At 53.7% G+C, this 23,337-nt stretch overlaps 3 protein-coding genes across 7 annotated transcripts in view; 2 read left to right on the top strand and 1 right to left on the bottom strand.

Annotated features, from left to right (window-relative positions):
- The window catches only part of FIGNL2 (fidgetin like 2), a 32,850-nt gene extending 28,130 nt beyond the window's left edge, over positions 1–4,720 (top strand). Inside the window, exon 2 of the mRNA XM_043563962.1 lies at positions 141–4,720. Coding sequence (XP_043419897.1) covers positions 152–2,131 — 1,980 coding nt within the window. The 5' untranslated portion in view covers positions 141–151 and the 3' untranslated portion in view covers positions 2,132–4,720. The remainder of the gene's footprint in view (positions 1–140) is intronic.
- Positions 4,721–7,154: 2,434 nt separating this feature from the next.
- On the top strand, positions 7,155–8,239 carry TMDD1 (transmembrane and death domain 1). Its single transcript, XM_043563963.1, has one exon. The coding sequence runs from the start codon at positions 7,189–7,191 to the stop codon at positions 8,218–8,220; it is 1,032 nt and encodes a 343-aa protein (XP_043419898.1). The 5' UTR covers positions 7,155–7,188; the 3' UTR covers positions 8,221–8,239.
- Positions 8,240–9,013: 774 nt separating this feature from the next.
- Positions 9,014–23,337, bottom strand: part of SCN8A (sodium voltage-gated channel alpha subunit 8) — a 178,331-nt gene continuing 164,007 nt past the window's right edge. For 4 of the 5 annotated variants that reach the window (XM_043563958.1, XM_043563960.1, XM_043563957.1 and 1 more), the window contains 3 exons: positions 22,300–22,404; positions 19,282–19,552; positions 9,014–15,621 (listed from right to left, as the gene is read on the bottom strand). In XM_043563958.1, coding sequence (XP_043419893.1) covers positions 14,474–15,621; positions 19,282–19,552; positions 22,300–22,404 — 1,524 coding nt within the window. In that variant the 3' untranslated portion in view covers positions 9,014–14,473. The remainder of the gene's footprint in view (positions 15,622–19,281; positions 19,553–22,299; positions 22,405–23,337) is intronic. The other variant, XM_043563961.1, reaches the window with a different exon arrangement.

Below are 23,337 nucleotides of genomic sequence, written 5' to 3'. Positions count from 1 at the left end.
CGGGAGGGTGCAACGGTGGGTGGTGGAGAGCAGCCCGTTCCAAGCTGCCATCCAAGCCGCCTGGCCTGTGGCTGGCGGGTGGTGGGTCCTCAGAGGCTCTGCGGAACCTCTCTAGGCGCTTCTCTCCCTCTCGCCCGCAGCTCTGTCGAAGATGCACTGGACACCGGAACACGCCCAGCCCCTCAACCAGTGGCCAGAGCAGCACCTGGACGTCTCCTCCACTACCCCGTCGCCGGCCCACAAGTTGGAGCTGCCCCCTGGGGGTCGCCAGCGCTGCCACTATGCTTGGGCACACGACGACATCTCTGCCCTCACGGCCTCCAACCTCCTCAAGCGCTACGCGGAGAAGTACTCAGGGGTCCTGGACTCGCCCTACGAGCGCCCCGCGCTGGGCGGCTATGGCGACGCCGCCTTCCTCAATGGCGCCAAGGGGGACCCCGAGCCCTGGCCAGGGCCCGAGCCACCCTACCCCTTGGCCTCACTCCACGAGGGCCTCCCGGGAACGAAGTCGGCCAGTGGGGGCGGCTCCGGGGGCCTCGGGGGCTCGCCGGTTTTAGCCGGGAACCTGGCTGAACCCCTCTACGCCGGCAATGCGTGCGGGGGCCCGTCGGCGGCGCCCGAGTACGCGGCGGGCTACGGCGGGGGGTACCTGGCCCCCGGCTACTGCGCGCAGACGGGCGCCGCGCTGCCCCCGCCGCCCCCCGCCGCGCTACTGCAGCCCCCGCCTCCGCCGGGTTACGGCCCGTCGGGGCCTCTGTACAACTACCCCGCGGGGGGCTACGCCGCTCAGCCCGGATACGGGGCTCTCCCGCCGCCCCCGGCCCCGCCCCCGGCCCCCTACCTGACCTCCGGCCTGGCGGCGCCCACGCCCCTGCCCGCGCCCGCTCCGCCCCGGCCGGCGCCCACCTCCTACAGCTTCCAGGCGGCCGCTCCCGGCGCCGAGGCCGGCGTGTCGCTGAAGCGCAAGGCGGCCGACGAGGGCGCGGAGGGCCGCTACCGCAAGTACGTCTACGAGCCGGCCAAGGCCCCGGCGGCCGACGGCGCCTCCTATCCCGCAACGGACAACGGCGACTGTCGGGGCAACGGGTTCCGGCCGAAGCCGCCGGGCGCCGCGGAGGAGGCGTCTGTCAAGTACGGTGGCGGCGTCCCCCTCAAGGTCTTGGGCTCTCCCGTCTACGGCCCGCAACTCGAGCCCTTTGAAAAGTTCCCGGAGCGCGCTCCGGCGCCGGCTCCCCGCGGGGTCTTCGGAGTGCCGTCGGGAGAGCCCCCCAAAGGCGTGGACCCGGGGGCCCTGGAGCTGGTGACGAGCAAGATGGTGGACTGCGGGCCCCCGGTGCAGTGGGCAGATGTGGCAGGCCAAGGCGCGCTCAAGGCGGCGCTGGAGGAGGAGCTGGTGTGGCCGCTGCTCAGGCCGCCCGCGTACCCTGGCAGCCCGCGCCCGCCGCGGACCGTGCTGCTCTTCGGACCGCGGGGCGCGGGCAAAGCGCTGTTGAGCCGCTGCCTGGCCACGCAGCTGGGCGCCACGCTGCTGCGCCTGCGCGGAGCGACGCTGGCCGCGCCCGGCGCCGCCGAGGGCGCGCACCTCCTCCAGGCCGCCTTCGCGGCTGCGCGCTGCCGCCCGCCCGCCGTGCTCCTCATCAGCGAGCTGGATGCGCTGCTCTCGGCTCGGGACGACGGCGCCGCCACCGCGGGCGCGCTGCAGGCGCCGCTCCTGGCTTGCCTGGACGGCGGCTGCGGCGCGGGAGCGGACGGCGTGCTGGTCGTGGGCACCACCTCGCGGCCCGCGGCTCTGGACGAGGCCACCCGCAGGCGCTTCGCTCTCCGATTCTACGTGGCGCTGCCCGACGGTCCTGCCCGCGGGCAGATCCTGCAGCGGGCGCTGGCCCAGCAGGGTTGCGCGCTGAACGAGCGGGAGCTCGCGGCCCTGGTGCAGGGCACCCAGGGCTTCTCCGGGGGCGAGCTGGGGCAGCTGTGCCAGCAGGCGGCGGCCGGGGCGGGCCTCCCGGGGCTGCAGCGGCCCCTCTCCTACAAGGACTTGGAGGTAGCGCTCGCCAAGGTGGGCCCTAGGGCCTCCCCCAAGGACCTGGACTCGTACGTGGAATGGGACAAAATGTACGGCTCCGGACACTGACGTCGCGCCGGGAGGTCGCGGGAGCAGCCGCCCCTTCCTCCCAGCCCTTCCGTCCGGGAGGGGGATGTCTTTAACCAAACGGGGCTGGGAGGGTGCCGGAGTGATGAATGTGGGCTGGGGGAGGGGCGGGGCTGCCGGTGGATTTTTTTTGTAGGAAGGAAAATGCTTCTGCTAGGCAGATAGATGCCATATGCGCTGTGTACTCAGGTTTTTCCTATTTATTGTGGACGGGAAGCTCGCCATCTCTGCCCAGCCGACGGGCCGACCCGGGATGGGCTGGCACCCGGGGCCTAAGGAACTCCTGCGCCCTCTCCACAATCCTTTTGTCTCCTCGCGCTCTGAATGCGCCCCCCCCCTCCTCCCCTTTCTCTGCATTCGCGTAGTTTTTTCTCTCCGTGGCTTTGTCACTACTGACCTGTCCCTCATATGCTGGCCCCGTTTCTCTTTTGCTCCTCCCTCCCCTATCTCTCCATCTATCACCCTCTGTGCTTCTGTCTCCATCCCTTGCTCTCCAGCCTGTTTTCCCTTGGTCCTTCTCATTCAAAGAATGCAGTGTCCCTTTGCAGGAGATCTGGAAGTCCGGGGCTGAGGAGGAGGGTGTGGGGAGTTCCCTCCCACCCCATTATCCCTCACCCAGTTGTATCCTTGGGCCTTGGGGGGTGGGGAAGGCAAGCAAAACAAACAAAACAAAACAAAACAAAACAAAACCAAAACACCCAAAGAAGGGTTTTTTGTTTGTTTGTTTGTTTTTGAGGGGGATGTCCCAGAAATGTAGCTTGTTTAATATTTTAGGCCTCTTATTTTTGTAAGATGTGTAGAATTTGCTGTTTTTCGTTTTATTTTGACAACTCAGGAAGAAACTGACCTCAGAAAGAATGTTAGACTTTGGCTGCTCTCCTGTGTGTTCCCTGCCCCCCCCCCCCCCACCCCTCCCGAGGAACAGATTCTCCCAGAAGACTCAAAGTGAAACTTGTGGGTAACGGGAGAGGAAGGCCCAGAGCCCCACGGACACCCCTGCTCTTCCTGGGACAGAAGCGGAATGTATTTCTAGGGCTTCCTCCCCAGGTCCAAGGTTGTAGGCGGGGGTGTGGGGGAGTGGGTTGTGGGATTTGAGAGGAGGTAGGTCCTGTTGCTCTCCCCCTGAGCCCCACTCTCCAGCTTAGTGTTTGTTTCTTTAGGGTTATCCAGAGGGAGGCCCTTGCCCCCCCTGTCCCAGATCCAGAAAGAGAGGACCCAAATGGGAAGGTGTCCGAGGCAGAAAGTCCCCAGAGTGGTCATCTCACCTGGCCCTTCCCTAGGCAGAGATCTTCTATAACTTAGGATTCCCTCGGGAGAGAAGACCGTGTGGCCACGAGTCTGGCTGGGCACAAAACTGACTACAGACTCAGCTTCCCTGTATGTTGGGAGGCTCCAAGGAGGAAGTAGCACCAATTACAGAAGGTTCTGTGGGGAAGTGGGCCTGTCCCGTTCTCCTAGGGTCCTCGGTTGGGAGCCCCAGGAGCTTCCAGAGGGTGAAGGGGATGGGCAAGCTGGTTCCCTGATGCTAGGAGTTTCCCTGATGCTAGGGTGGGAGTCCCACCCAAACTTTCCACCAGAAGCCAGCCTCAGGGAGGGGGCCGGTGCGGGGGCTTCCTTGTGAGAAGAATATTCCTGTCCTTCCCAGCAACTTTCCCTTGATAGGGCTTCTCTCCCTCAGGGAGCCCATTTCACCACTCTGACCTTTGGTCCAAAGCAGGAGGCAAGCCCTCACCCTACCTCTTCTCTCTCCCACCCCAGCCTCCCTCCCTGTTCCCTGCTCACCCTTCCAGCTCCTCCAGTCTCTGTACCATCTCCCACTCTCTGCTGGAAGGGTGTCCACAGGGGACATTTCAGGTGCCAAGGTGCCGAGGGCCTGTGCTGGCCTAGGGCTGCTAACAGGAAAGCTGCTCTGTTTCTCCCCCACCCCCCGCTTTTCATCCTTGGTCTTTCTGGCCCTCCTCTCCTTGGAGCTGGCTGACTGCAGGGCTTTGGTGCCTCAGCAGCAGTGGGTTGCACTGCTGTAAAGGGCCCTTTGGAGGGTGCAGGGCGTGAGAAGTTTCTCTCAGGTGTGTGTATGTATGTGGGGGTGGGGGTGGAGGGCCCCGGGGAGTGGGGTTGGGATCTCAGCCTTCCCTTCAAGAGGCAGGCAGCTGGGGGTGGGGGGAGGAACTCACTGAGACCCAGGGCCCCCACTGCCTCCTCCACTGGCCTTGGGGAGCTTTGCACAAGGAGACAGCCCCCAGTCTACTAGCACCTACCTCATGGGCACTGGGGCAGGTGGGGGGAAGGGCAGGTCCAGCTCTGGCAATGTTGGGGGGGGCATACCAAAGAATCCAGGGGCACGGATGTGGGGAGGACAGACTCGGCAAGCTGGTCCTCCTCTTCCTCTACCCAGACTGGGGTTGGGTTCCTCTCCTCCAGCTGTAACCATTTCTACCTCATTTTGCTGCGTGTTGTACATGGACGTATTTATCTCCTGTCTGATGATGCTCTGCAGTTGTGGTCTGTCTACCTCAGAAGAGACTGTATTTTAAAAGAAAGTATTACACAGTATTAAAGCGATGACATGTGGCTTCCAGAGAATTTCTTGGGGGCAGCAGGATGTGGGGAGCCCTTGGGGAATGCTTGGGCATCCAGGGCTGCCGGGCATGTGGTCCTGTGGGCGTTTCTAGTCCTTTAGCAAACCATTACTGTGGGTCTCCCGTTCCTCATTTTGACACAGCAAGTGCCTACCAAGTATTGGGCGCTAAGGCCACCAGGTGAAAAGCCCCTGGATAGGGAAGGCCCTCCTGTAGTTAGGAGCTCCCAGAGGCTCAGAATTGGGGCTGACTCCTATCTGCAGAGCCCCAAGGTATGAGGAGAAAGAAGGGCTCACACGTTTGGTGAACGAGTGAATGGATGAATAAATGAATGCTTGGAGAAAAGGGGGCAGCTTGAAGAAGAAGGTGCACCCAGAATGTGGACAGCGGCCCTCATTGGCTTGAGCTAAGGTCAGACTTTGTTCTTGGAGGGAGGGAAAGGGTGCAGAGGGCAGGCTATGGAAAGGGCCTAGTTCCAGTCTTCAGGGTCACGTGGGACCCTTTGTCCACCACCATCTGTCAATTCCCAAACTCTGTCTTTGCCAGCTTATCATAAACGGAGCCTGAGAAAACTAGGAAGGAAGGAAGACCTTGCTGAAAAAGTTGTACGTAGATACCTGTCAGAGGTGCGGACCTACAGTTTCCTGAGGTCCTTGAATGCTCTAAGCAAAATTATTGAAAATGCACCAAAGTGCAAGGATTACAGTACATGTGCACAGGGGCTCAGGGCTCAGGGCCACCCCGGGCTTTCAGGAGGCAAAGCAAGCCCGAGGGGAGAGCCCGCAAAGCAGTTTCCCCCGTAAGAGAAACAATTGTGTGCCTGGATAAGGGGGGCTCTAGGGCATTGCCCCAGGACTCAGAGACCAACCGGTCTTGGCCCCTGGAGGCCTAGGCACTGTGCAGACACTGTGTAGCCCTGAGGATACAGAAATGGTTAAGCACAGCTGCTGTTCTGGAGAGCCCACAATACAGGGTGAGAAAAGCTCAAAAATGGATTATTTGATTATTATTTTTTTTTTTTAAGTAGGCTCCACACCCAATGTGGGGCTCGGACTCAGGACTCTGAGATCAAGAGTCACACACTCTACTGACTGAGCCAGCCAGGCGCCCCCACAATGGATCATTTGAAAATACAACTGGAAAAAGCTGCTGGGGAGGGATCATATGAAAATCATATATTCTCACGTTTGGTACAGTATTTGGTACGTGGAAGACACTAAACAAATGCTGGATAAGTCCTTCAATTAATGATTTTCCAGATAAGTGTCCCAATGGAGGATGCACAGGCTATCTCAATGCCCAGAAGAGATTCTAACCTGCGGTGGTGGTGGTGGTGTGTCAGAAAAACTTCCTGGAGGGGATACAGCCCAACGAAACTGGAGGCTGGAACCCACCACGGGTGTGATTTGTTACAAGAGCATCAAGTGAGGGCAGGAGTGGGGGGAGTGGGAGTTCGGGGGAGAAATGAGGCTGGACGGATCCTTGGGACTGTACCACCTTAGCAGGAGGAACTTTCATGCCCTGTGAAGAGCCCAGGATCTGAGATGAAGGTCATGGGTGCGTGTTTGGACAGGGACTGATTTGCAAGTCATGAATTCACACACACACTGATTGAAAACATCTTTCCTGAACACCTACTCTGCACTAGTTGCTATAGGGACAACAAAAGGACCTTACAGCCGAATGGAGGAGACAGTAAAAAGGCAGAACTGCGGTGTGTTGCAGGAGAGAATAAGAGGGATTCCTAATGGAGAGGGGCAAAGGGTGTGTGCTGGGGTCAGAGAGGGCTTCCCAGAAAGGACCCACTCTGGCTGAGGAGTGACTAAGGCAGAAGCGTGTGGGCCAAGAGCCAAAGGGAAGCCAGACCCGAGGTTGCTCAGGAAACAAGGCCAGTGACTGGGGCCCCAGCGTGTGTGCAGTGGGAGTGGGCACTTGAATAGCTCACCTTATCTAGAGGAGATGAGGGTCTGGAGGTACCTGTGGGAGGGTGGGAATTGGTAGAGTCTATAAATATTTGGTAGTCCGAGAATTCGGGATTGGATATTGGATAATGGGGAGCAAGGGGTCTAGGGCTTGTGCTGGAGGCTGAGGGGTTACAAATGGGTTATTAGAGATGTGGGAGACTTGCTAAGTTTGAGGCATTAGTGGGATGGCTGGGAGTCAGGCGTTGGGCAGGCATTTTAACAGAAGGGCCCAGGATTCTATCCTATCCTAGGGGACTGGGTCTCCCTCCCTCCCCCCGCTACCCTTGGGTGTTGAACTCCCTCCAATTCCTTTTGATTCCTAGTTTCTGGGTGCTGGTAGATTCCCACGAAGCCCCAAGTGTCAGCTGCCCCCTGGCCCCCAGTCCCGGCCGGCGGAAGCCCCGCCCTCTCCCCTCCCCCGCCGCCAGTGTCAGGCTCCCCTCCCCCACCATGGGTGTTCTGAGCTCCTCCCCGCCCAGTCGGGTCACAGACGGCGATGGCAACGGGGACGGCGACGGCCGCGCGGGCCTGGGCCCTGGCGTTGGCGCTCTGGGGCTGGGCACTGGCCCCGGCGGGGGCCTTGGACGCTATGGGCCCCCACGCGGCCGTCCGTCTGGCCGAGCTGCTGACCCCGGAGGAGTGCGACCATTTCCAGTCGCTCCTGAAGGTGCCCGAGCCGGACGTCGAGGCCGAGCTGGCCCGGCTCTCTGAGGACCGGCTGGCCCGCGCGGAGACGCCGGGGCCCACGTCCAAACCGCCGGGCAGGCTGTGGCGGCTGTGGCGGCGGCGGCGGAAGCGGGCGGCGGCCGAGTCAGCGGAGGTGTCGGACGGCTGCCGGGAGAGGCTGGCGGACTGGCTGGCGGCCGAGGCCCCGACCCTCTCTTGGGACCGCGTGGCTCGGGCGCTGCGGCGCTGCGGCCGGCCGGACGTGGCCCGGGAGCTGGGCAAGAACCTCCACCAGCAGGCGACGCTGCAGCTGCGCAAGTTCGGCCAGGCCTACCTGCGCCCGCCGGCCGCCCCCGGCCCCGCCCCCGGCCCCGCCCCCGGCCCCGCTCCCGCCGCGCCCCCGGCCCCGGCCCCGCCCCCGCCCCCGGCCCCGGCCTCGGCCCCGCCCCCGCGCCCCCGCCGCGCCGCCCTCCCGGAGCCCGACTGGGATCAGCTGCAGCTGATCGTGGAGCGTCTGCCCCAGGCACCGTACGAGCGCAACCCCGCCGGCTGGGTCTGGCCGCTGGCGCTCGGCCTCCTCACCGGCTTCGTGGGGGCGTTGGGCGCCGGGGCGCTGTTCATCACGCTCACGCTGTGGCTCACGGGCGGCGACGGCTACGGCCCGGGCCCCGGCCCCGGCCCCCCCCGGCGCAGGCCCGCCCAGGCGCGCGGCGGGCGGCCACCCAGGCCGCCCCTGTCTGCAGAGCAGCTCGAGCCGTCGAGGGCCCGGGCTGCACGCGGGCCGGTCCCCCCTCGCCTCAGTGCCCCCGGCCGTAAAACGGGAGCGCAGCCCCGGCAGAGTGCCGTCTTCCCCGTATTATAAACGTTACCAAATACGCAAAGGAGGGAGCATTCGTTGGTTTGTTGGAAATGGCCGCAAACCCGGCGGGACTGCCGGTGGGAGAGGAGGGGCTGGGGTGCGGGGGTACCGGGGTGGGAGGCAGGCCCTCCCTCTTGTCAGCCTTAGAGCCTTCTTATCTCGCAGTAGCTCTTGCACCGAGAGCTACCATTTATTGAGTGCCAACTGTATGCCAGGCCCTGTGCTAAGCGGGTTGCGTACGTTATTTGATAAAATCTTCAGAACCCAAGAAAAGCAGGTATGATCTCCATTACACATAAAGAAACTGGCCACAACTAGTCGGTGGCATAGTCAGGGTTTTGAACCCAGAGCTGCCTGAGCTGAGAGTTTGAATCCCAGAGGGAGTGATCTGTGACTCCCCAGAGGGAGCTTGACAAACCAGGTGCGACCTGAACAAGAGGTGGGGTTTCTGTTTACTCTGAGGCCCTGCAGGAGTGTGCAGGGGGCGTGGCACAGCTAGAGGTGGTGTCCCCACTTTCAGGGGCTGCTGCCTCCAAGCTGCTCTTCTACTCAGACCCCTGAAGGTCCACCTGGAGCCCCAAAGCTTTCCCACCCACCTGAGTGGCCAGGGCCCTGCCAGCCCATCTAAGGAGCTGAGCCTGGGTGAGCCCTTAGACTCTGTCCCCTGTCACGGGGGAGGGCAAAGAGGACAGCCGTGGGGTCTTGCTGGGTGGGAGGGTCTGTCCACCCCCCCCCCCCGGGGGGCCGAGGGGCTTTGCTGTGAGAGCAGTGACAGAATGACAGGCCAGTCCAAGAGGAGAGTTGAAAACAAGATTGACGTAACCCTTTATTGCAAATTCTAAAGTAAAAAGATGTACAGTACAAAGTAAAATTGAAATTTCAGACTATAAACTTCCAATCCACTTATGCATTCTCATTTCTCAAGCATTTCTGCCATTTCCGCGTAAACGGAACAGGGAACAAGTCGAGGTGGTGAGGGAAGGAGATACAGCGAGGGAAAAAAATTAAGTGTCTAGAATAATCACAAACCCCAGAAGCAAGTGAAAGGAAAGACATTTTCTCGACCTGCTGTCCTGGTGATGAGAAGCGGGGGTGATTGGAGCAGTGCAGTTTAAAATGGCTCTCAGAATAGCAGCATTTATGGTACCATTTCATCTTCCTTAAGTCCAAATAATTCTTTGCCCTTCCCTAGTGCCTTTGCCTCTGTATCTCAAAACACTTTACAAAACATTTAGTTAAAGCCTCACAACACCCCTGTGAGGTAGGTCAGTATTATTATCCCCATTTTACAGATGAGGAAACTGAGGCACAGAGAGGTTAAGTGACTTGCCCAAGGCCACACAGCGAGCCAGTGGTTGAGCTGGGGATGGAACACAGGAGTTCTGCCCCTTTTCTGGAACCACTGGACCACGCTCCCCTTTACCTATATACATTCTTCACACACACACATCACACGTGCACACCCGCCCACCCCACCCCACTTAGCCTCTATGTACAGCAAACAGCAGTGGGGGGCAGGGGCAGGGGGTGCCTCAGGAGCATTTTAATGGAGGAAATCTTGGAAAAGGAATCCAAGAAGGCACAGAGCTGAGCCACAAAGCAGACTCTGTGCAAACCTTGGGCCCCTCCCGACCCAGACTTCCTCCTCTCTCCTGATGTCCCCCTGGCTGGCTAGTTGCAGCCGATTCTTTAGGGGGTGGGGGTACCTGAAAATGAACGAAGCTTTTTGCAAGACTTTGGGCAACATCTGAGAAAAGAAATAGGCATCATTGCAGAAGACGCCCAGGACTCAAGTCACAAAGTCGTAACCCATGGCGATCTCACCTCCACAGCAGGCCTGGAGGCTGGGGCCGAGGGGAGGAGGATGGGGACTGACCTACCAGCCAGACTAGAGTGGGCACTTCAGAATCCTCCTGAGAGTGTTCCTGGACCAGGAGACATGGCCTAGAGAGGGATGTCCCCAAAGCAGGGCAGGGTGAGGGAGGGGAGCGGTGCCCCTCTCCCCTGCACGGATGTGAACGAGACCAGCCGTAGTCTGCTGGTGTATGTGTTGGGGTGATGGAGGGCAGGGCCCAGCGTTAGCTAGCAGAGTGGAGGCTGTTGGGCATCGTGCTCGCCCGAGCTTTGGGGCATCGGCATAGCTCTTTCCTTAACGTACTGGTGAGAAAGGCAGAAGTGAGGCCAGCCCGGCTGGGTTGGCTGACATCATCTTGGGGGGGCTCTGCCAGGTGGACTGGTGAAGAAGGGATTTTGTGGACGGTTAAGCACTGGCCCGGGAGTGGGGAGAACATCACATGCAATGGGTGAGTGGGGGTCTGGGGGGGGGGCGGTGGGGGGTTGGTGGACAGGACCTTGCTTTTCTCTCCAATCTCTACTTCTCAGCCAGAACTTAGCGAGAGACCCTGATCTCTCTCCCTTCCGTTCCCCTCCTTTCCCCACACGTGGCTAAGGTCCCAATTCCCAGACCCCTCCCAGGACTCAAGAATCGGGAGAGTCAAACAACAGACGGACACCAAGACAGGCTTCCCTTGTACAGTAAAAAGGGTCATTTTTATTTTGTTTCCTCTTGGCTTATAGTAGTGATGTACTTTGTATCACGTCTCATTTAGAGCAGTGTTGGCCTCCATGCATTCACTAATACACTCATCTTCACTAGTGGTCTTTTACAAATTTACACGGGTTGCGGCGGAAAAGAAAAGAACTCTGGGCACTGTCGTTCCAGGGGCTTTGACCGGGAGCTTCTGCTTACTTCTCCCCAGTCAACTTCCGACACCGAAAGTGGCTCATTTAGAGAAGTGGGAGTAGGTCACGTTGACTCGGGAAGGTTTCGCTGCTCTCGCCCTCTGAATTACGGAGTCTCCTCAGCCTGAGCAGCAAGGAGGTTAAGGGAAGAAGAGGGGAAGGTGTTTTGCACACACAAACCAGCAACCGTGTCAGCTGCTGCTCAGTGGCTTTGGCTCTGCATTTTAAGTTAACAGCATCACACGTCTTTTTGCTTTTTGTCCTTTTTTAAAGGTGAATTGTGGAGTATAAATACTGCACCAAGGACCTGGCTACAAAAAATAAATATTTATATTATATTTATATATCTATATATATATATGTGCAGTGATACTGTGGCTGCTGCTGCTTTTTGATTGGCTTCGTTAATATTTGGCAAAGCGTTGCCACTTACCCACCCGGCGAGGGCGTACAAAAACGTCCTCACTGGTTCTTTCAGTTCAATGCCTGTTAACTGCGGGTGTAGACTGCTGGTGATGGTGTCACTTACTACCAAAGAAGTGTGGAGCAGGGCGGGTGAGTGAGAGAGTGAGTGAGCGAGTGGGTGGAGGGGCGGCGGGTGAGGGACAAGAAGGTAGGAAAAGTTAAAAAAAAAAAAACAAAAGTTGAAACATCAAGTTAAGAGTGGAGGTGGCTTCTTCCCTGTGAAGCTGGCTGATGGGTGTCAGATACCAAGGCCCATGTGTGTGTTACTGAGGAGATAGCTGCTGGGGGTCTGGGGGAGGGAAAAGGGCAGATCTTAGAAAAAATCTCATTAATATGCTCTAGTAGCTTAATGACATCACTAGCACGAGCACTTGGGGTACCGAGCGGGGTCTTCTAGCTCTGTTGCCCATCTCAAGACCTAAGAACAATGATGAAGTGTAGCCAAATCTTGCATAGAAGTGGTTAGAATTTATTGCACATTGGAACAAAAATATATATATTTTTTGTTGTTTTGGAAAAGACCATTAGCAATAAAAAATTTTTTGTCTGTCTGTCTGGTTTGGGGATGTACATTGGCTGACAGCATCTAAGTTCTAAGAAGAAAGAAAAGTATAAAAAATAAAAATAAACATGACAATGGCATAAGCCAGAAGCCATTTCCTATTTAATAAGTTGTTAATTTGTATTTACAAAAAGGCATGCCGATAAAATAAAATGATATATTACAGTATTTATAATTCTCTTAAAAAGAATAGCCACACACGTCAGCTTCTGTTTTGTGCTGTTGACGACGTCGCCTGTACATGTTACTATACATTCGTCCTAGCGGTTAGCAGGGTCACTGAGAGAAATGCTTTTCCAACCTGGGTCGCGTGTAGTACGAAAGTTCTACGGAGGAGGCCGCAGAAGCAGGCTTAGGAGAGCCGGGCAGAGTTTCTAATGGTCCAAGAAGACAGAAAGCTCGGCTTACTGCCTCGCTGTGTTGGTCGTACGCAAAACTAGTCGGGTGGGTGGTGCGGTCCCACCGAGTGCTTCTGCTACAAGGCAGACTGGTGTGTCTGATCGTGGGGGGTCTTTAGCCCCCCCCTCTACTTTATGGTGCAGGAGGAATTTTAGTTTGGTTTAGTTCGCATGCTAAAGTCTCTCCTCATTCTTTGTATCGACTTCCTGAGACACTCAACTGCAGCATCCTGGCTTTGAGATCTAGTCCTCGGATGAGAAGCCCCTGGACTAAAAACCGTCTTCCCTAAAGCGGGAGAGGGGACGGAAGACAGGACGCTCCCCCCAGAGCCACCCTCCGATGACAGCGGGCAGGTCGCTAAGCAGGCGGCACGACGGGCTAGAAAGGGGACGTGCCGGGCGGGGAAGCTGCGACAGCTTAGGAATTAGTACTGAATCGCTTTCTCATGAGAATCGGTGCGATAAAGAAACCACGTGGGCTTGGTTCATCTCTACCTCGGGTCCCACCAGTGACTATGTGTTCGCTAGAACGTGAAAGGAACCACAGCCGTTAGCCCCAGCGCGGCCGCCCTCACCTGCCTCTGCAAGTAAGGGAAGCCCTGCTTGGTGGAAAGACGAGATGGAGACAAGAGGCATCATGCAGTGTGTGAGCTTGTGACAACCCCTCTGCCGAGGGAGAGGCCCGTTCAGGATATCCGAACCCCTCTCCGGCTGGACCCAAGCCCGGAGAGAGCCACAGTGCAGCAGGACGTGATACTACCTGAAGCGAGCACCCCAGACCCCCCCGTGAAAGCTTAAGTTCCCCAAATTACCCCCTAGAGATGCCATGCCACTTTGAACAGCGCTTGTACCTCGGCCCCAAACAAGTGTCAGTTCTCCAGCATGAAGGCTAAACAATCATCATAAATATTGCAATACAAATGAACTGGGTTTTGTTGTTGTTGTTGTTGTTGTTGTTTTGATTTTTGTTTTTAGCCCTAGGATTTGGTTTTACAGTGACATTATTAATACAAAGCCATTCGAGATCGAAGTTTCCCCGTGGACGGGACACCGAGCAGCATTAAATAGTTCGTCTTTCAAAATGGGCAACAATGGCTGTATGTTAGAGATGTCTGTTAAACATATACACACAACGGATCCATCTGCTTGTTGGACTGGGTCTGTTTTCTGTTGGTAGTGGTGGTGGGGTCAATCGGTTGGTTGTGTTTCCCTACCCAGAAGATGTATGAAAGACTTCTACGAATTCGTAAGGAATTGCAGTGGAATGGAACGCTTACCATTTTGTTCTCCGAATACAGTGAACGGTGCAGGGCTGGGTCCTGTCCAAAGGCTGACCCAGGGCAGGGGACAGGGTTAGTAGTGTCCTGTGGTGTATGGTTCTCATGCATGACTTCTGATCACGGCATGCCATCATGCAAATCATTTCTACGCAGTGAACGAGCACAATGTTTGGAATCGGCCTGAGCAAGTCCTCCTCAGCCTGAAGAAACCTGATTGTTTTCCCCCACCCATCTCCAAACCACGTGAAGCCATGTGGAGAAGATGCGGTTTATGTCAAAGAAACGGACAATTAAATGACACGGGCTAGATGGGAGTGTGTGTGTGTGTGTGTGTGTGTGTGTGTGTGTGTTTCCTGTGTGCTGCTTAGCTTAACTAATGTAAGAATGCAAATACAGTTTGCACGAACAAACAAACTTTTAAAGTGATGCTTTCTGCTTCTGAGAATCACCAAAATGAAAAAATAAAATCCATTTGGCTGCAACGGAAATATGCTGGTCCCGGCAGCCTCTCCTCTGGTTTTCGTATCCTGTTGGTTTTGTCCTAAGTTGCATTGACTGATGTGGAACATGCAGTAACCACCTGCCCAAGCATTAGAAAATCTGTGAGTCCAGGGAGCAGGGTCCTTTGCCCTCGGCAGGTCACTGCTCAAGATGCAACCGTGTTACATGGTAAGCCGACTACGTTTGGTATAGATCTTCGGGTTAAAGTGTCTCCACAGCTGTCCTGCATTGATAATACTCAGGAAGTTTGTAAACAATCTTTCGCTTGCAAGTTTTACATCTGTACAATGTTTAATTTTTGCTTTCCTCTAACACTTGGATTCTCTGACCTCTTTTTGTCTTTTGGCTCTTTCCCTTCTTCCTTCCTCTGCCCGTTGTTGCTTCTCCTTCTCGGGTTTCGTTACACTGTCATAGGACGGGAGGGAGGCTGTGGACGGGGTGCTCTCTTTTTTCTCCCGGTGTGTGCCTCCGTTCTCCAGCTTATTGGAAGTGGTCTTTTTGCAAACGAAACCCCGTCTTGCTAAATGTCCCCGGTAGGCGCGCTGCAGGACCACCGCCGACACCTCCTCCTGCTTGCGCCGCAGTGTGGTCGTGATGGGCTCGTAAGACACTTTGGAAGGATTGGATGCCACGAACCGCTCCTCCATCTGCTGCCGGAGGATGTCCAACTCCCCGCTGTCCCCCAGGACCCGCTTGGTGAAGGCAAAAAGGATGTCCAAGCAGTGGATGCGATCCCCGCTGACCATCGGCAGATCCATGGCAATGAGCTCGATGGTGTTCGGCTTGGGCACTCGGAGAGGGTGCTCCAAGGCGTCTGCAAAGTCTGCCAGCTTACAGTACTCGATGAACTGGGTGGCGTCGGGGTCAAACTTCTCCCAGATCTCGTAGAAGGTCTCAAAGTCGTCCTCGCTCAGAGGGTCCGCGCTCTCCTCTGTGGCCACACTGAAGTTCTCCAAGATGATGGCGATGTACATGTTCACAACAATCAGGAAGGAGATGATGATGTAGCTTACGAAGAAGAAGATGCCCACCGAGGGGTTCCCGCAGTCTCCCTTGAAGCCACTCCCCGGGTGCTCCTTATCCAGGCTGCAGTCAGGGGGGCGGTTCAGGATGGGCAGCAGGAGGCCATCCCAACCGGCCGACGTCGTGATCTGAAACAGGCAGATCATGCTGTTGCCAAATGTCTCAAAGTTGAACATGTCGTCGATGCCGGCCTCGTGCTTCACGTATGCGAAATTGGACATCCCAAAGATGGAGAAGATGAACATGACCAGGAAGAGCAGAAGGCCAATGTTGAACAGAGCAGGCAAGGACATCATTAAGGCAAAGAGCAGGGTACGGATCCCTTTGGCGCCTTTGATCAGACGCAAGATGCGCCCAATACGGGCCAACCGGATGACTCGGAATAGGGTTGGGGACACAAAGTATTTCTCAATGATATCAGCCAGGAACATTCCTAAGAGGGCAGAAGAAGAAATGTTACTGAGATTGGAGACCCCTTTCTCGTTACTTATGTCACCTGGCACTGGAGCCCTTAAGCTCAAAGGACTTCACAGAGTCAGTGCCTAACGATTCAATCTGAACTCTCAGGATGACAAAAGAAAGTCACATGCTTCAAACGTACGGAAAAGCAGAGGAAACACTAAAACGGACACCTATGCGCCAGGCATCCAGATTTAACAGACGCTAGTATTTTACCAAATTTGCTTTCTCCCTTCATCCCCGAAAGCAACCGCAATCCTGGAGATGGTGCGTATGTACCATTCCAGTTTCTTCGTTTCGCTGTGTATGAATCTGTAACTACTATACATACGGACAGACAGCATCCCGGCAGCCTACCGTGCTGAAAGAATTCTACCGTATCTATCTTTTTAGAACAAGTTTTTTAGATCCCTGACTTGGTCTTCAGACTTCGCGCTATGTTTGTGAGACTGATCTCTGGCGTTAAGAGAATTTTGGATTGTTCGTTTTCACTGGTGAACCGTACTCCATTTCATGCATAGGTCCTCATTTATCTGTTTTCTTATTCAAGGACAACGAGTTTTCCTTGGGTTTGTGTGTGTGTGGCTTTCCAAGGTGTTACTGATTCCTCTCCAAAATGCTAGCAAATTTCCATATCCACAGACAATGGATGAGAGGTCCCGGCGCCACCCATGACTTCATGACCCTTTGGCTGCGATGTCTTAGTTACTTCGCTGTGATGCCAATTGTCCAAGTATCTTCTGCCTGGCTCTGAAAAGACATTTTTGGTTTCTTATTGTCCCATGTCCCTATCCTTTCTACGCCAAAGTAGCCTAGAAAACCAAAGGGACCTCTCAGAAGTGGCTTTTAACTCAGAGCTTCTAGACTTGTGCTTACAGCCACAGATCAGAAACAGCACTGGCAGACAAAAAGGTCAAGGCGTAAGTGGGATGTGAAAGTCAAGGGTGACCACGTAAAATGAGGGGGCCTTTCTCTGTTTATGTTTAGTCAGGAGTCCACTCAGCTGGACCACTTGCCTTTAACACTGCACAGCAATAATGGGAGACCAGAGAGGGACCACAGAAGGAAGGGGACGCGCAAAGGTCGCGACACGGCAGCTGAAGGGATGGCAATGACATGCTGTCTTTCTTCAGTGCCTTCTCTTGCTGTCAAGGCCCTGATGAGACAACACGAGTTTCTACTGACAGGAAGGATTTACTCTGAATAAGGAAACATCTTTCAACCCTAAGGATTCATAAATACTGGTGAAGTGAACTGCAGAAGCCTATGTAATCCCCTTCTTTGAACCCTTTTCTTTTTTTTTTTTTTTTAAAGTAGGCTCCCGTACCCAGTGCGGGGCTTGAACTCACAACCCCGACAACAGAGTTATATGCTCTACCAACCAAGCCAGCCAAGCACGCCACCTGCCCCCCACCCCCAACTCTTATCTGAGTTTTTTAAGTTGGGAATCTTAACTTTCAGGAAGGGATGAGATGCAGGAAGTTTGGACAGCCTCTTGGGGCCTCTTCTGGAGTTCATATTCCATGAGGTATTCGAGATTTCAAGAAAATCTCTACCTCAGCCAGGACCCAAGATGAATTCTCAGCTCTCTTCTTTTTAACGTCTCAATTAAGTCATAACCGGTGACTGTAAGAAGTCAGGTGACATCTGTAAAACTTGCATTCCATGTCCGGTGGGCAAGTGAGGCTTCAGAAAGAAGATGCCAGCCTTTGATTTTATATGCTGAATGTATACTTGTCCCCAGGGAAGAGGGGAGAAGGATGGGTGGGCGGTACTCCAGGCAGCAGGAACATCACTTAAGGCGGCTTCTAGGAGGTTCCAGGGCTAGTTTTATCCCAATTCCTCTTACTTTAAAACGATAATTTCTATTCTTTTGTTTCTGAACAAATGAATACTATTTAATAAAAAATCCCAATCATCAAAACCAAAACTATTCTTCCTCTTTATTTTTGAGTATCATCTGAGGATAGGATGCATGGTTTGGTCTGTGGGTTTCCCATCGCACTCAACGATGGGTGGGTAGAAAACATTCTGGGCGACAGGGCGACACTGTCCAAAGTAGGTTGCGGGGGAGGTCAGGAGTGGGGGTTTGAGGCCAGGGGCTGGACCTGAACCCCTGCTCACTGGCTTACTAGCTTCACATCTTGGTCACTGCTCTGTGCCTTAGCTCCTCATGATGCTCAGACGGTTGCCATGAGGACTATAGGTGTGAAAACAAATAAAGCACTTAGAAAGATGACTGGCACAGGGGCGCCTGGGTGGCTCGGTTGGTTGAGTGTCTGACTTCAGCTCAGGTCATGATCTCACCGTTCGTGAGTTCAAGCCCCACATCGGGCTCTGTGTTGACAGCTCGAAGCCCGGAGCCTGCTTCGGAGTCTGTGCCCGCCCCCCCTCCCGCCAACTCCCCCAAATAAATAAACATTAAAAGAATTAAAAAAAAAGGTGACTGGCACATAGTAGTTCCATTAAAACACGAGATACCATTCACATTACTTGAAAAGAGCGTGTCGTGGTTAAATACAGGTAGGATGGTGTGTTCAACAATTCTTTACTACAGGGCTTCGAAAACCTTCTATAGGCTAACATGCTCTGTGACGTTCCGAAGGGAAATTCAGCGTACAGTGTTGCCCAAAGTAATTTCATCACGGGGTTCTTTTCTTGCGGGGGAGAAGAATGGGGCTAATGCTTCATGCAACAGCACGCTTTTGGACGTGCTTATGCAGAGGACAGAACTAGAAACTGACACAGGCCAAGGGGAAGGCCGGCTGCCTTCGGGAGCCCACAGTGGCCACCTTGCTAAGCCAGACTGGCCACCAGCTCTGGGGCTGGTTCCCGCAGGCCTCGGGCACTCTCTCTCTGCCAGCCTATGCCAGTTAAACCTACCTGGAAGCAAGCCAGTGTTTCACCATTTGAGATGCCTCTTAGGAAGGCAAGGAAACGTTCTGGGAGGCCAATGAATAGGATACCGTTTCCTCTGCCTGCCAGGGTATCACCCCTTCCATGCCTTTAGGTTGAAGCGAAATGTCACACAGTTGCTGTTAAGATCCAGCCTCTTAAGTTCTGAGTTACATCTTTAGAGAAGATTAAAAAACAGGCTGCTTCTTGGGCCGTCATAAGGATCAAGTGAGATAATCATGCCAGTGACGAAACTCTCAAACTATACCCGCACACAGGAAAACCTCAGTAGAATGAGCACCGCCTTCACCACCAGAATGCCCTCAGGCCATTTTCATTACTATTCAGCCTCACAATCTCTTGCCATTCCTTTTTCCACTGCTATTGCAGCCACGGTTCTTTTCTTTCTTTCTTTTTTTTTTTTTTTTTTTTTACGTTTCTTTTACCTCCCCTGTTGACTTTACACTCCTTGAAAGCAAACCGCCAAATCGAAATCAATCGTCTCCCCCCCTTCAACCAGGGAATTTATAATCCAAGACTACTACAAACACACAGAAGAGACTCACTGACCACGTGACCCACTGGGCAGGCCCATGGGATGACTTAGGGATGCACACGGGCTCCAGCCGTGAGAGTAGGGGGCCCGCACTTCACACCCGTGGAGGCGGCTGCTCTCCCAGGAACCTCATGCTCAAGGCCAGTCAGGTCCCCTTCCCCTTCCCTCTCCCGTCCCACTTACCCACAATGGAGAGAATGACTACCACAAAGTCAAAGATGTTCCAGCCAATGGTGAAGTAGTAGTGCCTCAAGGCAAACATTTTGAGCACACACTCACAGGTGAAAAAGATGACGAAGACCAGGTTAATCCAGTAGAGAATGTTTTCCATCTGTTTGCTCTGTGTATCTGTCTCCACCATCATTGTCACCATGTTAAGGCAGATGAGCATCATGATAACAATATCGAAGGCTTGCTGGGTGACAAAATCGAAGATGATACCTTGGATTTTGTTCTGGGGGCAGGGGGAGGAAAGACACAAGAGCATTCGTGAGAACCTTTCTGAGCGGACCGTGGAAGCCGCCATCCTGTTCGTCAGAGGAGTCGCCTTTCTGGCCAGCTCTATCCCGCTGCTCTGTCAGGACATCAGGAACACGGACGGACCCCGACATCAGTCTTCACCTCCCCAAGAGTTTTCTAAAACTGTCACTCTCTGTTCTGTGTCGTGTCTACGCCATCACACACTTCTAGGTGTCTTCCTGCCTCGCCGACTGCTCCTGTTCAGCCCGTTTTGCCGGCCATGTCTTCCCTGACTTCGACTCTTCTTTCTCTACTCTCCCCAGGAGAGCTCATCTATTCCTACTGCGTACATAGCACCTTTGTACGTCGTTTTCTTAAATCCTTTCCTCTGAATTCCTGTGTTGCTTTCTCGACATCTCAAACCTAACAAGTCCTTCCCTTGCCCCTCACCCAACCCACTCCTCTCTTCTCCCATCTCAATCGTGTACCCAGTCTCCAAGCCAGAAACCCGAGGGTCACCCTTGTCGCTTTCCTCTCCCTCTCCCCTTGCCTGATGCGCTGCAGGTCCTACTGATTCTCCTGAGTCCACCCACGTCACCCTGCTTCTGTTGGCCCTTCTCCGGCCCAAGCACCAGTACCTTCTGTCTGGATTTCTGGAAGTTTCCTGACTAGTCTCCCTGCTTCCTCTCTTGCCTTCATCCAACATGGTCTTCACATAGTAGCAAGTGTGATTATTTAAAAACATAAATGCACCACATCCCTCTTGACTCAAAACCTTTCAACGGTTTCCCATTGGGCTTGCAACGAAATTCCTATTGTTAGCCTGGCTGAGAGATGCCTCTCACAGCCTCATCCAGCTAATCTCATGCCCCCTCCTCTCGGCCATTACCACTTGGCCATACTGATGCTTTCTGCTTTTAGAACCTCATTTGCTTTTCCAGGTTCTCCTCCCCTAACATTCTGGCTCCTTCTCATCTATCCAAGTAGTCCTTCCCTACTTCCCTTTCTCTGACTGCTCTGTTCAAGTAGATCCCCCACCCCAAGTCTCCACATTCTCTGTCACGGCCCTCCACGGAGTGTTGTTTTTCTCCCAACATTCCACACTGTATTGTAGCTGTTCGCTTACTTACTACCTCTAGCCCCTCTGTATCATAAGCTCCATTGACAACAGGGTCTGAATTTTGTTCATCGCTTTGGGCCTAGTGCCTGGAACGCAGGAGGGGATCTAGAACTATTTGCTGAATGAGGGCCGATCACTCTTTATTAATGTCTCCTACCATATTTTAGAGTGGACGAAAATATACTCAAGTTCCCGTGTGCAAGGGACTGAATGGAACTTCAGAAATGTTAACCCTCTCCCTTCCCCTTAGTCTCATTTCCATCATAGGATGGAAACTCTGACATCAGGGAAAAATATAAAAAACATTCGCTTTTTTTTAAAATTTTTTAATTTTTTATTTTTTTTAATTTTTTTAATTAAAAAATTTTTTTTTATTTTTTATTTTATTTATTTTTTATTTTTATTTTTTTTATTAAAAAAAATTTTTTTTCAATGTTTTTTATTTATTTTTGGGACAGAGAGAGACAAAGCATGAACGGGGGAGGGTCAGAGAGAGAGGGAGACACAGAATCGGAAACAGGCTCCAGGCTCCGAGCCATCAGCCCAGAGCCCGACGCGGGGCTCGAACTCACAGACCGCGAGATCGTGACCTGGCTGAAGTCGGATGCTTAACCGACTGCGCCACCCAGGCGCCCCACATTCGCTTTTTTAAGATCACCCTGATTTTGCCAACTAACTTGAATTTCAATAAATAAATTTTCAAAATATCTCCCTGATTTTTTTTTTTTTTTTTCGAAAGAACCTAGGCACTTAAACTGATGCTTACTTTCAGGATCACTTTAACGTGTCAGTTTTCAAACCAAGGGTTTCCTTTCCCTTGGAAGTCGGTGAGGCAAGTAAGCCAGGCACAGGGTGTGGGGCTACGCAGGGAAAATGCTCTGGGACTCCCACTCTTGATTCAAAGGAGCTCAACTTTTATTGCCAGATAAGCTTTTATTTTAGGGTTGTGCCGTTTTTAAATAAAAAGTTACTTTATATGAAAGTTACAGAAGATGGAACTTTGAGCCTGGGGCTTATGTCCCATCCCGCTGGGTATATGGCTTCAGGAGCAGTTATCTGCTCTGAAGCAAGGGAACGGCCACCACCAGAAGGGCAAAGCGGAATCCCAGTGCCCGAGTCTGTTTTACAAAAGGCTTGGTTCGAGACAGAAAATCAGGACATCAGACCCCTAGTTTCACCCTCTTCTGCTCCCACAAATAGCCAGAGTATTACTTTCTCTTGGGAAGACTTCCTTGTTGGGTAGAGAACTGAGAAGACAGTGACCACGCCCTATCTTGTACTGGTAGGAAAGAGGTCAGCTTTCATTTTCACTGTCCTTTGTTAATTTTTAGTTGTCTCTTAAAACATCTCTCTACCAGTGCCAGAGCCAATGTGGCTATATAACATGCTGATTCTCTGCTGCCGCCCAAGGAAGTCTCAGAGGAAAGGTCGAGCACAAATATCAAAGGCATCCCGTACCTTTATCTCTGTTCTGCTGTTTTCCCCAGGTCCTCTGGGCGGAGCAGCTGGGAGAGGATCAGAGGGCACAGGCGGCTCCTCACTTACCCCTTTGTTTCCTTTGCAATAACCCTACCAGTGTCTTTTCCGTATGGGGTCTCACTCGGCCCTCGGCCTTCACTCACCAGGGGGCGGGGAATGGGTTTCTGTGGTTTCTTTGAGCCCAGCTTTTTCATGGCATTGTAGTACTTCTTCTGTTCTTCAGTCATGAAGATGTCCTGACCTCCAAAGTAAAGGAAGAAAGAAGAGAACAAACTGTTACAATAGGCTCTCACATGCTGTGGTTTGGACCTAAGGTTCAACCCTAAGCACTGAGGGGGGGCCTTACCCCCTTACCTCTCCAGAGGTCAGTTTGGCTAGTAGCCCCCTAATGAGGTAGACCTGGGACAACTATTCTAATTCAAAGGAACGCCAGCCTCTGTCCTCGGCTTGGGATTCCTGAGACCTGCCAGTGGCCGGGCACGAGGGAGATGGACTATCCAGCTGTGGGCCCTCAGGCAGGGGACACCCGAGGGCAGAGATGCTTGCACCTCACTGATTCGTACATATCTTTTGGACCTGCTTTCCTGATAAAATTGTAAAAAAAAAAAAAAAAAAAAGAAAGCATTTTAAAATGAAAGGATTTTCCAGTCCCGGTTACTAGCCCGGGACTAGTTTATTTCCGATGATATTAAACCTTCAGAAATCCGGGTGCAAAAAAGCAACGTGGGGAGTTCCCTGACACAGTCTTGTTTCGTAAAATGGACGACGGGAGTCAGTGCTTCAGTTTGTTCTGGAAAATCGTTAACCATCTGGAGCAGTAAGTAAGTGAACTTTCCGAGGACGGGCTCTCAAACCCCAGTTTGCTAGGGGTGCCCAGGGATTACCACAGGTGATTACGAGTCCAGACACTCTCCATTTCTTGCTATTCACCTGCCGCTTTCCTCTTCACCCGTCACTAGACCCTCTCTGACCTTGCTTCCCTCTGGTTGAATGCCAAACCCAGTAAAGGCTTCAACAATCGCGAGTAAATGTGGTAAGCCACATACTGTGAAATCAAGCCCCCGAGAGAAAAAGTTGGGGACGGGGGCTAACGGCTAGGGGGCCGGGGCCACAGTGAGGTGATGATGTGCATTTTAGAGAAAGAGAGGCATTTTCTTTCTAGAGATAGGGACAGAAGTGCC

Source organism: Prionailurus bengalensis, chromosome B4 (genome assembly GCF_016509475.1).
Source record: "Prionailurus bengalensis isolate Pbe53 chromosome B4, Fcat_Pben_1.1_paternal_pri, whole genome shotgun sequence".
NCBI lineage: Eukaryota > Metazoa > Chordata > Mammalia > Carnivora > Felidae > Prionailurus > Prionailurus bengalensis.
Note: the sequence above shows the minus strand (reverse complement) of the source record. Positions and strands in the feature narration are given on the sequence as shown.

Bases quoted from the DNA above. Each gene is read 5' to 3' on its own strand.
- TMDD1 (XM_043563963.1), top strand. From the start codon at position 7,189: ATGGCAACGGGGACGGCGACGGCCGCGCGGGCCTGGGCCCTGGCGTTG.